This window comes from Ursus americanus, chromosome 31, assembly GCF_024610735.1.
Source record: "Ursus americanus isolate L20-20 chromosome 31, mUrsAme1.1.p, whole genome shotgun sequence".
NCBI classification, from domain to species: Eukaryota; Metazoa; Chordata; class Mammalia; order Carnivora; family Ursidae; genus Ursus; species Ursus americanus.
In genome coordinates, this window is record NC_142157.1 from 24,038,155 (window position 1) to 24,052,966 (window position 14,812).

General features: G+C 41.4%; 1 protein-coding gene across 1 annotated transcript in view; it reads left to right on the forward strand.

Annotated features, from left to right (window-relative positions):
* Positions 1 to 14,812, forward strand: part of FAM107B (family with sequence similarity 107 member B) — a 234,473-nt gene that overhangs the window by 95,578 nt on the left and 124,083 nt on the right. The window contains exon 2 of the mRNA XM_045788136.2: positions 8,184 to 8,244. Within this exon, the coding sequence (XP_045644092.1) occupies positions 8,184 to 8,244 (61 nt within the window). The remainder of the gene's footprint in view (positions 1 to 8,183; positions 8,245 to 14,812) is intronic.

Below are 14,812 nucleotides of genomic sequence, written 5' to 3' on the forward strand. Positions count from 1 at the left end.
AACTTAATACAAAATTTAGTATATGTTAAAAAGAAAAAAATAAGGAGTTATTAACATGAGAAATTTTAGTCTGATTGTTAGGGAACTTTCCAGACAGTGAAATGAACTGAACTGTAACCATGTATGTAAAGTAAATTAATGAAAGTCCTTTGTATATGACATTTTGGAAACTGGCAAATACGCAAGAAAATGGATTCACTTGGGGATGTCAGATGACTCCTGACATCTTACCATCTGCTCTGTCATCTTCAGGGATCTCTTTAAGACCACAAAAGGAGACAAAAGACCAGATTTTTAAAAGCATTTGTCAGAGGCGCCTGGGTGGCTCAGTCGGTTAAGCATCTTGACTACTCTTGATTTCAGCTCAGATCTTGATCTCAAGGTCATGAGTTCAAGCCCCGCACTGGGCTCCATGCTGAGCATGGAACCTATTTAAAAAAATAAATAAAATAAATAAAAGCATTTGTCAGTATTTATCTAAACACAACTAAGCAGTTGACTATGGTCCTATTCATGGAAACAGTGAATGGATACAAGAGCGGACACAAAACTGTCCTTACGTAGTTGGACTTCGCAAGGAGTCACTTCCCTAAGAGAAAACCATCAGCCACCAACATGTGCCAGGCACTGCTCCACTTCTCACCCACTAGCAAACTCACCATCCCACAAGAAGATGCAGGCACAGGTGACTTCAGGAACTTACTAAAATCCCACGGCTGGTTAAGTGGGTGAGCTGGGATTTGTATCTCATTCATCTGACTCCAATGTATGTGCTTTCCCACTGTGATTAAACACTGTAAATAAAGCACTAAAAAAAAAAAAAAAAAAAGGAATCCAGAGGCCCAGTCTTGTCCAAGTGGACAAGGGCCGGATCTTCCTCTGTATTTTTGCCATGTCCTCCAAGTAATTTGGATATACACCCAAGTCTGAGAACTGTAGCTTTACAAGCATGGGATCTAATACTTCTCTCTCTCTCTCTCTCTCTCTCTCTCTCTCTCTCTCTCTCTCTTTTGGCTTAGTTTTCCTATAAGTAGAGATGAAGAAAAGCACTTAGCACTCTAGGGCCATGAATGAACCAAGTCTCTGATCAGTGGACCAAGTCTCTGATCAAGGTCCCAGAGCCTCCCCGATCTTGGGTCTCTTAGTGAATTGCAGTGTTTTCTCCTGAGGAATATCCTCTGTGGCTCCAATGGCGGCTGGAGCAAGATGCTGCAGTGGTTGGGAATGACACCTTCTGTCTTCTTGGGCTCTCCTGCATCTACAGTTATCTGAAGGGCATTCCATGGGCTGCAAGAACTTAGGGGCAGCTGAAACTAATAGAAATTTGGCAGAGGAATATAGAAATAAATAATAAAGCACAGAATAGGACAGAGGGCCACCATTCATCATAGCTCCTTTTCTGCTTTTTGCCTCTGCTTCTCATTGAGTGTTGGGTTCATTCTCTTGAGCTCTGTCAGGGGATGTGTCATTAGTTCTGAGGCTCCTTCCTAAGACTGTAAGACGTCCACCAACCAAGCTGAGAAGTCCCAACCAAGTCAGGATAAGTAGCCTAAATTAGGTTATATCCCCTTGCCTGGATTAATCCTGTGGCCGGGAGGTGGCAACTCTTATTGGAAGGGCTGCTAGATGAGCAGAGATCACCCCATCTCACATTAAGTGCCTAGTGTGACATTCTTATATATGTCACCTCATTTAATCTTTGTAGCAATCCTGCTAGGACATCAAGTGATGGCCTTTACGTTTTGATGAGGAAACAGAAGCTCACAGAGTTCCTACAAGGCAGAGCCAGGATTGAACCCTGGTCTCCCTAACTCCAAGGCCCACATTCTTCCACCACCCTGTGGGATGCCAACGGGCTTTGCTTCTGTCTCCACCCACTTGCTCTATAGTTCTCAGCACATTTCAGAATAGTTGTATCTGCTGCCTTAATTCTTTAAAATGACAACTACATACCATGTCTTAAAATTGACTGGATTCTTCTGCCACCTAAGCTGTGTACTGGGGTCCAGAATCACTTCTCTGAAGGCCCGAAGACTTGTTTAGAACTTTGGAATTATGTGCTTGCCCACCCAGAAAGAGGAAGTTCAGGACATGGCTGAGCCTACTTTATTTATAGTACCCTTCCCTCTCTCCTAAGTGCTAATCAAGCTCTTTCTTTCAGGTTCTAATATTGAGATTCTCTGTATTCATTCTCCTACATGATCTACACACTACACCACATGAAGAGGAGGGGAGGGGAAGAGAGAGAAAGTTATGTGTTAGAGTTAGGATTTTTCTTTCCCTAGGAAAATTAAAAGCAATGTCATCTGTCTCTCCTGTAGTTACAAGTTCCTGGAGGTCCAAGGTCATGTCCTATTCACTGTCGTATTCTGCACATTTTCTAGCATAATGCCATGAATACGGAAGTTCCTCAGTAAATGTATATTGGTTTAAAGTGAATTTTGCAAGATTCTACATATAGTCAGGAAAGAGCTTTCGGTGGATGACCTCCCATACTCTTCTTAGTGGACAAAAAAAGGACATACACACCAATTATTAGTCTACACGGGGGGAAAAGGAAAGGTGCACAACATATATTCCCTCTGCAGCAGGCATTGAATAGCTGCTTTACATATATTATTTTATCCTCACAGTAACCCATGGATATTATTATCTCCATTCCGGATGAGGAAATTTAGAACAGGTCATTTGGGGTGTAGTACGGAGAGGTGGTAATGAGCATAGACACTAAACTCAATTGGGTTTTTTTTTTTTAAGATTTTATTTATTTATTTGACAGAGATAGAAACAGCCAGCGAGAGAGGGAACACAAGCAGGGGGAATGGGAGAGGAAGAGCAGGCTCATAGCGGAGGAACCTGATGTGGGGCTCGATCCCATAACGCCGGGATCACACCCTGAGCCGAAGGCAGATGCCTAACTGCTGTGCCACCCAGGCGCCCCTCAATTGGGTTTTTAAAAAAAGAATTTATTTATTTGAGAGAGAGAGAAAGAGGGAGCGCACAAGCCAGGGGGGAGGGGCAGAGGGAGAAGCAGGCTCCCTGCTGAGCAAGAACCCCCCCACCCCCCCACCCCCATGCGGGACTCGATTCCAGAATACTGGGATCATGACCTGAGCCGAAGGCAGGCCCTTAACTGACTATACCACCCAGACGCCCCTCAGTTGGGTTTGTCTTCAGGCTCTCTCATTAGCTGTGCAACTTGGGGGAAAGTTCCTTGATTTCTCTGACCTCTTTAAGTTTCCTCATCTGTAAAATGAGGACACTAATATTTGCTAAACAGATCGTAAAACTCTTAGAGGCAATGCCAAACATTAGAAAGTTCAAAATGTTATTTTAAAAACACTCACACATAATTAGAATTTACTTTTATCATTATACCATATTTCTGAAGCTCTTTCAATGGATCAGAAACATCTAGAGTTCATTTAAATAGCAGATAGCAGGGACACACTCCAATTAGGGTCACCAACTCATCTTAGTTTGCCCAAGACTTCCTTGGTTTTAGTGCCAGAAGTCCTGCATCCTGGAGAACCCTCAGTCCCAAGCAAATCGGGATGGTTGGTCACCCTAAACCTCATACTTAGCAAATCAGAATCTGGGCTAGGGCCCAGACATACATGGTTTTAACAAGGGAGAGGCATTAGTATTAAGGAGGGAGTTAAGTATAATGGTTTACATCATGGGATTTGGACCTAGGTAGACCTGGGTCTGAATCCCCTTTTGGCACTTCAAGGAAATGTTACTTTGGTTGTGTTGGTGGGTTCCTGGGAAGCTGACTCTGAAATGGAGAATAGCCCATACAAGGTTTATCAGGGAGTGCTTTGGGGATCAACCCCTGTGGAAGGGAAGAGAAGGAAGCAGGATTAGGCAGAGGGGGACAAGGGGCTACAATGAAATTTCTCAATGAAGGCCTCACCAACCTCACAGGCAGCTCTGGGAGTTAGGAGGGCCCTTCAGAGTTGTCTTGAGATGGGTTGAGGGAGTCAGGCAACTCTACCTTCAAGTCAACAAGTCCAAGTGCCACCTGCGCTGGCAGCTCTCTCCCAGGATCCTGACAGCTGAGTGCTGTCTATTAATAACCACTTTTCCTGTAGCTGTGACAATAAATCTTTCAGTCCTGAAGGGGTCTCTAGGCAGTACATCACAGTATCCACTACAGAGTGAATGAGCCCCGATGAGCCTCTGTCTCTCCAACCATAAACCAGGACTGATGACAATAAGGTCATCTACCTCCGGGAGTTGTTGAGGAATAATGAGCTCTACGCATACAGCACAATTTGACACATTGCAAGCCCTCGAGAAATGGTCGCTGACTGTACATCTTAAAGATTGAATGGGGTAGAGTTTGGGATGGAGATGGGGGCTGCTTCAGGAAGGCCTTCTTGAAGGAACTTCCCCCCTGATCTTTGTTATCAGGAGGGACAATGCTTGACCTTTTATTGTGGGATGTATTACAAGGTTAGACATTAAACAAAAATGTAAAGTAGGCAAACAATTGAATCCATTCAACGATTGTTTAACAAGCACCTGTTGACAAAGAGGGTAGAGCATGAATGAAATTTGAAGAGGAAGCATAGTTTTTGGCCTGGAAGATCGTATAGTGTAGTGGGATAAACAAGGTTTAGATACTGGATTCCATGGGAAATTAAACATGTATTTATTAGTAACAACGCAATTCAGTAAGAGAGACTCTTGGCACTGGAATATGGTGAGGGTTGGATATCAGTTTCTAAAATTTCCTCCAATAGGAGACTCTTCATATTCATCAAAATATGGACTTAGATGTTACTAGAGAGGTTGAAATGAAAGAGTTACATTTTAACACATTAATTTGTTGAAATATTTTTTTGGGGGGATGTTGAGCCTCAAAAACATTCATGGCCTATGGTCCAGAATCCTACCCTTGAAACTTTAATCCAAAATAATTTGAAATAATGAAAATCCTTACATTGAAAGATGTTCTTTGTAGTATAGTCCATAATAGAGAAAACTTGAAGACTCCTCAAATGTTTGGTGACACAGAAACAGTTATTTAAAATTAGAATTCAACTTTCTTGGGAAGGAATGGTTATATTTGGGATCCATTTTCCAAACAAAGGAAGTTGAGGCCAAGAGTTAGTCATGTACTTGGTGCAACAGGTGGAGACAAATGGGACCAGATCTCCTTAATTCTTGGTCAAGAATTCTGTTTTTCTTTCAAACTATGATTGTGTTTCTAAACTCTCTTTCCTAGGGTGAAATGCCAGCTGCCAGTGTTGCAAAACTATGAGGCCAAGTTAAAATGACTTGAAGTATGTCAGTGAGGTCATATTGTTAATGTTTTAACTAATTAGTTAATTTTTTATTGTTTGTTTTGTTTTTTAACTATTATTGCTCAAGCAATGAAGCCAATGATCAAGGCGCCCTACTCTGGCTTCCCAGAGCTGAAGTGTATCAGCTGGTTCTGTTAGAAGTGACAGAAAACATGACAGAAATGGGTTTGTTCAGTTTTAATTTTTTTTTTAAAGATTTATTTATTTATCTTGAGAGAGAGAGAGAGAGGGCACCGGGGTAGGGGCAGAGGGAGAGGAAGAGAGACTCTCAAGCGCCTCCACACTGAGCACAGAGCCCAATGCAGGGCTCAGTCTCACCACCCTGAGATCAGGACCTGAGCCAAAACCAAGAGTCCACAACTTAGCCAACTAAGCCACCCAGGTACCCCAAAATGGATTTTTATTTTAAACATCAATACATTTTTTAAAAATGTATGAATGTAATAGCTGACTTAGGCTGAAAAGTCCAAGGTTGAGCTTGCTTCAGGCATGCCTCGATTTGGGGCTCCAATGATATCACTGGGACTCGGTATCAGTCCATCTCTTGGCTCTGCCTTCCTTTGTGTGGATGGCTGTCTCAGCTACGGGTGACAGCAGCAGCTTCAACCCTCATAGTTGTTTCAGGTTTCAGTGAGTAAGAATAGGAGTCAGGTTCACAGACGTCCAGAGAAAATCTCTCATTAGCCCTGATTGGGTCACATGACTACTCTGAACCAATCACAGGAAAATGCAGTGGACTGCCGGGGCTAGCCCTGGGTCACATGACCACCCCTGGCGGTGGGGAGGGAGATGTATGTGGCTCTCGGCTGGTTTCAAGGAACCACAATTGGTTAAGAGTGGGAATGGATGACTTTAAAGAGGAAATCAGGTCACACTTACTAGATAGAGTGAGTGAGTGCCAGGCAGCAAAATCAACAGATGTCTACTACAGTTGGACTGTTGTCATTTTATTCTAGCTTTGCTGGGAAAAAGCCAGTAAGAACAAACTCAGCAAATCACAGACTTGCACTGAAGAGAAGAAACACAAGAATCTAAGGAGCTCGGTCTTTTTTCTCTAAATGGAACATAGTTTACACTATCGAAGACAGATGCTTGTTTATTCTATGCCGAGAGCTCTCCAGCCAAGAGGATTCTAAATATCCTTCCATCTGCAGATCATTCCAGGGCTTTGCAATTTTTACTATTTAATGAGAAAATTGGGGGAGGGGCAATTTAAAATAAAATAATAAATATGTCTGGAGGAAAGCTAAAGAGCTACATTATTTCACAATTCTGGAATTCAGAGCAATAAAAAGTAAACAGTCTTATTGGCTCAAAGGAGAATCCAATCCTTTCATCTATGAAACAACTTTATTTCGTTATTTGGGCATCTCAAGAGACTTCCCTTGTGGCTGTATTATAAAGTAATTCCTTGTGTTTTCATTATATACTGTCCTGTCGGGCCTTGTGAAACAAGAAATTATTTGCTGCATTTAGTTTCTGTATAATGGGGCTTTCTATCATTTACATGTCCTTTGGTATTGTATTAATTCACATCCTTTTTAGAAATATAATTTTGGAATCAATTTTCATTAAAAATTTCTTACAACTTGTAAATTTGAGATAATTGAACTGAAGGCTTGTTTACCATGCCAATACTGTAATGGGTTTTAGAAGTAGGACAAATTTTTGGAACTGGTCTCTGATGAACATTTGAAAGAGGATTTTTGATCTCTGGAAAAACATTTGTTCTCAACACAGGTGAAATCAACTCCCCTGTAAGTTGGTACTGATGGCGATTTAAAAGAAACTGTTCTTTGTGAATTGAAAAGAACACTTCTTTATCTTACTAACCAAGTTTGAAGAGTCTGGTGGATTCTCATCTGGGTGAGATATTACTTAGGAAGTACAGACTTAGAACCAGTTGCGGGGGGGTGCTCCTACAGTGGATAATATCAATTTTTTAGTTCATTTGTTCCCCTTTGCTTACAGAGTAGCCTCATTTACCATTTATGGAACTCTACCCTCCACCTCACACCCCCATGCTTTATTGTGGTTCAAAACATCTTCTATTGGGCTAAATTCTTTGAGGAACAAAGTATGTGCAGAAAGTGTGCCAGTCTGGGAAGGAAGCTGAGTAGGCATCTGCCTGCTGTGTAATTGAAGTGATCTTGCATAGAAATTAAGGTCCCACAGAAATAGCCCCTACGAGGCACTCAACAAATATTTGTTCAGTGAAGAAAAAAATAAATGAAGGAGTCAGCATAAAGTCATCTTGTAGACAAAATTAGAAAGGCACTGTGTAGACATTCCTCTTCATTTTCTTCCCTCACTCCTAGCTGGGTCTACTTTATCAATGCTACAGGAGTCACAATTGTCATTAAAGAATATCATACCAGAGCTCTGAGAAGAATGTGTTCACTCAACTTCCCAGAAATCAAAATAACTGTGAATTGCGATAGAATTTTCAAAAATACAATGGATTAGCTCTTCGAATCATGAAAAGTAAAGCATAATTATCTCTGTTACACCACGCTGGCAGAATTTCTGTCATATGGAGGAACCCACCGCCCCTATGTCTAAGTAATTGATGCTCTCAACCATTTAGTCACAAAAGGCCCCTGGATTGTACTGCTTCAGGGACAACATCCATAGACACTTCCTCGTGAATGACACCCTGGAGTTTGTAACCCAGCGCCACGGTAGTTATTCTACTCAGCATCTTCTGTTGAATTTGTTGCTTGTCCAGAGATTCAGTTCATAAGGGCTTGGTCTGGTATTTTGAGATCTAGACCTCATATTAATTCAGCAGGTTTGCAGAAAGCGTTGCTGTAAATTAATGCATCTTTTTACTTTCTCCCTATTTTTCTGGTTTGTGGGACTGGAACTCAGGAAGAAGAGGAACCCCAGGAAGAACCTAAATGCCTCAAGTTGGGACAGAAGATGGCATCAGGTAGAGTACATTCAGTGCGACACCTCCTTTTCTGGGCTGCTGTTGCTGACAGCAGGGCTTACAGCGTCCAAAAGCTTTGCATATTGCACAAGAAAGTCTGTGTATTCCAAATGATTGGAAACACGACTAGAAATGTCACTGGTAACGGATTCCAGGCACGACATCTAGGCAATCTGGTTATGATGCAGAAACTAGCTGCTTCTCTTCTTTCTTTTATTGATTACAGTTCTTGATGAACAAATACTTGCAATGAAGTAAATGATGATAATGACGAAGAAATTTCAAATTCGGGAATACTAAAATAAGTAGTGTAGTTGTTTACTGAAGTATTTATGATTACCTTGGAAAATGTTATTTAGATGCATTTGTTAGGTTTCTTTTTATGTTACTGTATAGTGAAATATGCAGCTTTGCTAAAGCTATTTACCCATAATAGGACTTTCTATGAGATAATATGGAAAGAAACAGTGATGAGTGAATTTGTAACTTAGTTTTTGACTATGATCAGTAATGATAATGACATGTAATGGCCATAAAAATAAGCATTAGTTGAACAGACCTAATAATAATGAAAACAATATCTTAATGCTCTCTGCTTCTATGTCCAAATGGCTTTCAGTTTGGTGTTTTAGATGTTAAGGGGTTAGAAGAGGGCTCCAGATGTGTTTGCTGCTGGCAGAGGCTCGTGTTCTTGTAATTTAATGGAAATCATGGAGCAGAATTGAGAAAATGGAGATAGTAATGAAAAAAATACGCAAGGGGGGGAAGGTGGCATGCTGCTCTGATATAGATGGAGAAAGAATTAGCAATTAAACAGCTCCACCATCTCCCTCTATACCTCTCCCAAGTGTCTACTCCCGACAATAACAAACATTGCTTTACTTTGGTGCCTCTCCCTAGGACACTGTCCCGTTGTAGATCTTAGCATGGCTTGGCTCCTTCTCATCAATCAGGTACCAGCTGAAATGTCCAGTCTCAGAGACTAATTTGTCATTCTTTCAAATCACTCTTCATCTCATTGCCAGTTTTATTTGTTTCATAACTATTATTACAATCTAAAATCATCCTTCCATGGATTGGTTTGGTTACTTATTGTCCCCTGGAGAGCAGAAACCTTGCCTATCTTGTTGAATGATATCTTAGTACCTTGGACAGTGGCTGGCACCTAGTAGTCATTCAGTAAATTCTTACTGAGTCCTTTGTGTCCGCTATAGCTAGGCATTTTCTTTCTCTGTGTAATGAAGATGCAGGTAAGGTGGATTTGATGTGGCCAACTCTATGACTATTTTAGACTTCTGGCCTATAAAAGAGAATAAGACATGACCCTTGCCTTCAAGAAAATAAATGTCTAAGGCATAGATGTGTTTGGAACATGAGAAATAATGTGAAAAGATTGACACAACCCAAACACCCCTGGGAGTATTGAGGAAGTAGAATTTAAGACGTTTCCTTGAGTTGATGTTGCTCATAAGGAGATTTAGAGTTGTTGTTGTTGTTTAAGATTTTACTTATGGATTTGAGAGAGGGAGAGAGAGCAGAGGAAGAGGGAGTAGCAGACTGAGCACGGAGCCTGAAGCAGGGCTCAATCTCACGACCCTGAGATCATGACCTGAGCTGAAACGAAGAGTCAAACACTCAACCAACTGAGCCACCCAGGTCCCCAGGAGTTTTGGAGTTTGAAAGTGGGGGCATAGGAGAGCAGAGTTGGAGCTTGCATATTATACCCCTGAAAATTGTTCTGCATGCCACTTTTGCACATTTATTCTTATTTTTCAGTTCCTCAGCTAGAGAATACTGGACTAATGGCCATTGCTGGGTTAATGCAAATTTGGCCAAGAGATTTGAGTGTCCCAGTTGCTGATATAAATAGTATCATTTGCTCTCTTGGTAGAATGCCCACTAGATTTTGAAGACATTGAAAGCCATGATTATCCCACATGTTGTGAAGACACTGCTACCACCAAGGCTTTTCCAAGACATGAGTTGACTCCAGAAGGTCCTACTGTGACATCTCTCAGTGAGAAATCAGGGATCCAATTCTCAAACAGTCTGCTAGTATCCTAGATCTTTAAGCTGTAGGAGTGTGTGACTAGCAATGTAGTGTAGTGGTAAAGATTTCCCTCCACAGTGCATTTGGAGTCAGAGATTCCAACGAACATAATTCTGCAGAAAAAGGGACACCACTTAGTTAGAAATCTATAATCCCAATTTCTTTGTGATTGAATTATATGGCTTTAGATTTTGGATTATGAATAAATGGCTTATTTCTCTATTTTTTCAAAAACACCTAAAAATCCCTATTCTCTAAGTAGACATTTCAAACAGAAAAAGCAAAAATTTCTTACTATTTCTAAAAAGTGCTTGGGTTCACTGACTTTGGGACTTGCTGCAAAGTCCCCCTGTATTCAGGATTTACCCCAAACATGTGTGTCTACACTGTGGCATTAGTGTACTTGTGTGTCTAGTTTTAACCCATTTAGTTCAGATCTACTGTGTTTATTAACCATCCTTTGAAATCCTGTTTCGTATTAAGTTGTGTCTGCCAGGTTATTTGAAAAGTATGAACACATAATACATTAACTAAGAAATGTTTATTGAATACCTACTATGTGCTAGACATCGTGCTAGGAATTATGCTATATTAAGAGTGGCGGCTGGGACAGATGTGACTCCATGTATCGTGGAGCTTATAAGAAAACGAGAAATGTAGCCATTAAACAAATAAAAGGAATATGTAAATTATAGAGAAATTATAGCCTTAGACAAGTAAATTATAAGTTACAGAGAAAGCAGGGTTCTGTGGAAGTCTTGCCTTTAGAGCTTATAGTTAAATAGTGTCTCTAAAACATGACCACAGAGAACAAAGACAACAGGTAGGATACAGTACATGTTAAAACACAGGCAGGAGTGGAAGGATGAGGAACCAAAGAGGTAAGAGAAACTCAGTTTGGGGCATCCAGGAATTTATCCAAGGGTTTGTGGCATATGGGCTGGGTCTCAAAGGATAGATACGAAATCCTTTTGTGAAGAAATACACATTACCCAGGATATTTATGAAGTGAAAACCAAATACTATAAATTGAATCTAAAGTCATATCTATTTGGTATCTGGCCCCTTTTTTGGCTGATGACTGAATCCTTAAGCATCTGTTACTTTATCCTGAGGCCTATAATTTCTACTTGCAGGGTCCACCCAAAGGCTATGACAGGTTAATTGGAAGTGTGCTTAAACTTTATCACCATCATTACCTGTCCTTTGCTGTCTAATAATTCAGTGTCTGTACATTTGAGGTTTTTTTTAGTAAGTGACCTGCCTGTAATAGACAGAACCCTAATACTTACTCAGAATCAGGTGGCACTTCCCCTTGACTTCATGGATCTATTAGCTGAGGGGATAAGATAGCCCATTTATAATAAGTCCCTTTTAATGCACTATACCGTGAGTTGCTGTCAGCTGGTGCTTTATTTCAGCACGACCAGTGCTAGGCAGGTTCGTCATCAGATAAAATCCACCTTTGCCTCCAGCCTGCCCTTTCTGTGCCCTGCCTCTCCTCAGTGGGGTTCCCTCCTCACTACCTTCCGTCCCCAGCTTTGCTACCATCAAAGAACATGCACTCAGGCATGTACGCCTTGGTAAATAATTAATTTCAATCATATGTTATGCCTCTTCTCCAGCCTATTGGTATTCTAAGCTGCAAATCCACCTATGAAATGAAAAAATTCGGTGGCTGTTAAAGGGATTTTAAACATTAGCAAGCAGGTGATGAAGAGGGGACCTTTCTTCTGCATCTGGTTCCCTGCTCGGCGGGAAGCCTGCTTCTCCCTCTCACAATCCCCTTGCTTGTGTTCCCTCTCTCTCGCTGTCTCTCTGTCAAATAAATAAATAAAATCTTAAAAAAAAAAAAAGAAGAAGAAGAAGAGGGGGCTTTCTGGCTGTAGTCACAACGTGTGGTTAGCCACTTTCTTGACCCGAGTAAGGCCCTGAGTCATGGGGACACTCAATGAAGATTCCATCCGTTTCTGTGTTCTTTAAAAACGGGTTATGTTTGTTTACAAGTAGGGTTAGATCGTTTATCCAAAGGTGCCATTTTGGAGACATCTTGCATCCTTCTCCTATAACATTATGCTTATAACTGCACAGGGAAAAGGAAGACTGAGGTAATGGACCTATGGAAAATAGTGATATGTGGAAGTACTGTGAAGGAAAGATGTCCACACATAAGAGTTCTTTTGAGGTGGCTGTGAAGTTATCTGAAAAATAGAGAAAAAACAATGATACTTTACTAATAGTGACAAGAAGGAGGCCGTAGTTCCAAACAGAAGGATCTATATGTCAGCAAGAAGGCATAATTGAAAGCCTGACAATATGACCCTCTGGAGATAAGCCAGTTATTGGAAGTAGCCACGGACAGGGGAGGAGTTTGCATGTTCTCACCTGGGTTTATGCCTCATGTCTCAGCAGCTGCCACATCAAATTTGGCAGACATTTTGGTCTGCATGGCCCATGGGGCCACCTGCTCCTGGGTCTTTCTTTCTGTAGGTTTTCTTTCCTTTTTGCATCGCCATAGGATGTGTTCCTTTCCTAGAGCCTTTTGTGGTTGCCCTGACTTGTCATTTTAGAGAAGTTTTGTGCTGAGGCTTCATTTAATCTCTTTCTATTCCACTAAAAGGCCCTTGGAACAAGCCAAATGCCACATGTACTCACGACAGCCTGTAAAAGGCATCAATGTTGAATGAGGTTAAAACTGATCATTACCTTTTTGGTACAGAGACTTAGGTTTATAAGCTGATATACAGAAACTACAGATCCTGCCCAAACTAATCTTATATCTAGCCAAATGAATAGAAATTATGGAGTACCAGTTTTGATGGAGAGAGAGGGAGGTATCTCCATTTATTCATTCATTCCCTGTGGACAGGGCGACAGATGAATGGATGGGCCAGCTTCACTTTCTTAGAGAATATTTTTTTAATGAATTGCACCCTTTCTGGTGGCTATGTTTCAAAAATAAAGTAAAATGTGTTTTTAAAATTTTGGCTAAATCTTGCCATTTTTCTTGCCCGTGCATTGCTTTAGACGCAGGCCAAGTATTTTGGAATGCTGAAACAACTTTCAAATGCGTTTAAAATTCAAGAAGACTTTGCAGAATCGTTTTTATCTTCTTGCTTGCCCTTAGCCTGTGCTGTTGGGGCCCCATGATTGCCACACTCTGATCGTAATGGGAGAATCTTGTAAGTCGACGCTGTTTTATGACAGTCAGAATGTTTCACTGGAACGCTCTCTTTTTGCTAAAGGTCACCTAAGGCTGCGTGAGGCCCAGCACACTTTCAGAGTTGGCTGTCTGTGTCATCTGCGTTTAGTCAAGTCTTCATTTCCTGTGGTTTGTACGTTTCTTATGTGTGAAGTAAACCCCAAACGGTTAAAATTCTTCAACTAAAAATGAAAGCAATCGGGACAAAATATCTGTATTTTTGTAACCTTTGTGAGGAAGTGAGACCAGGGTTCCACTGAGCAGCTTCTTAAGCGACATGATGTCGCTATGTGTGTGTGTGTGTGTGTGTGTGTGTGTGTGTGTGTGTGTGTAAGTGAGGCTGGCCCCCCGCGGGGAGGTGACACTTCTGGCTGGGAGACTTGGGAGGTGAGAAAATGATCTATTCTCTGGTAATTCAGACAACTAAAGTGTTTGCTTTTACCTTCGTATCATAGTAGAAGAGTCAAAATGAAGTCTCTACCCCAGCCAACTGTATTTTTGTCATACCCTACTTTGTGCAAAAAAAGTGATTTATCTTCCTCACCGATTTTTCTGAGGCCCTGGCCAAAGAATGAACAGAAAACCGTTCAGGTAGGGAAGTTGGAAAACAGAAGGTGGTGGACTTCCTTTATCCTGAGTTTACTTTCTTTCCATCCCATTAACCTTAGAACAGACAGTCTGAGGTCCTAGGAGGCCTTTTATTACAGAAAATGCTGCTGAGGACTGTAGAAGTCTTCCAGCAAGGACCCGATCCCTAATTTCTATATGGGATGGATATCTTGCTCTGCATGGTCTGGGTGGCTTCCATGCCTACCTGCTGTCAGGTCTCTGCCCTCAGCAAGGCTTTCTCTGACACCCTGAGCAGAATTGCAAGCTATCCTCAGCTCTTACTTCCTTGCCCCGTCTTGCTTGTATGAAAACCACTTACCACTCTGATGCACTGTGTCCTTTCCTTGCTCTTTGCATGTGTCCCCCCTAGAGCGTAAGCTCCATAAGCTCCACGAAGGCAGCGGTGTTTGAGCATTTTATATGCCACAGTGTACATGGCAAATGCCTACAACAGAGCCCTATGGACAGGGGATGCTCAATAAATATTTGTTGGACAAAGAAGGAATGCTTGCTCTTCTCTTTTCAACTCTCGCTAAAGCAATTGGCTCAACCAGAATCTGAACACGGAGTATCTTTTTCTGTTAGGGTTTTCACCCAGCTCCCAGCACAATGTCTGGAATATGGGAGAGCTCAAAATAAATGGTAAGTTGACTAGAGTATAAATGCATGCATGAACGACCGAGTCTGGTTTTCAATACAACTTGTGA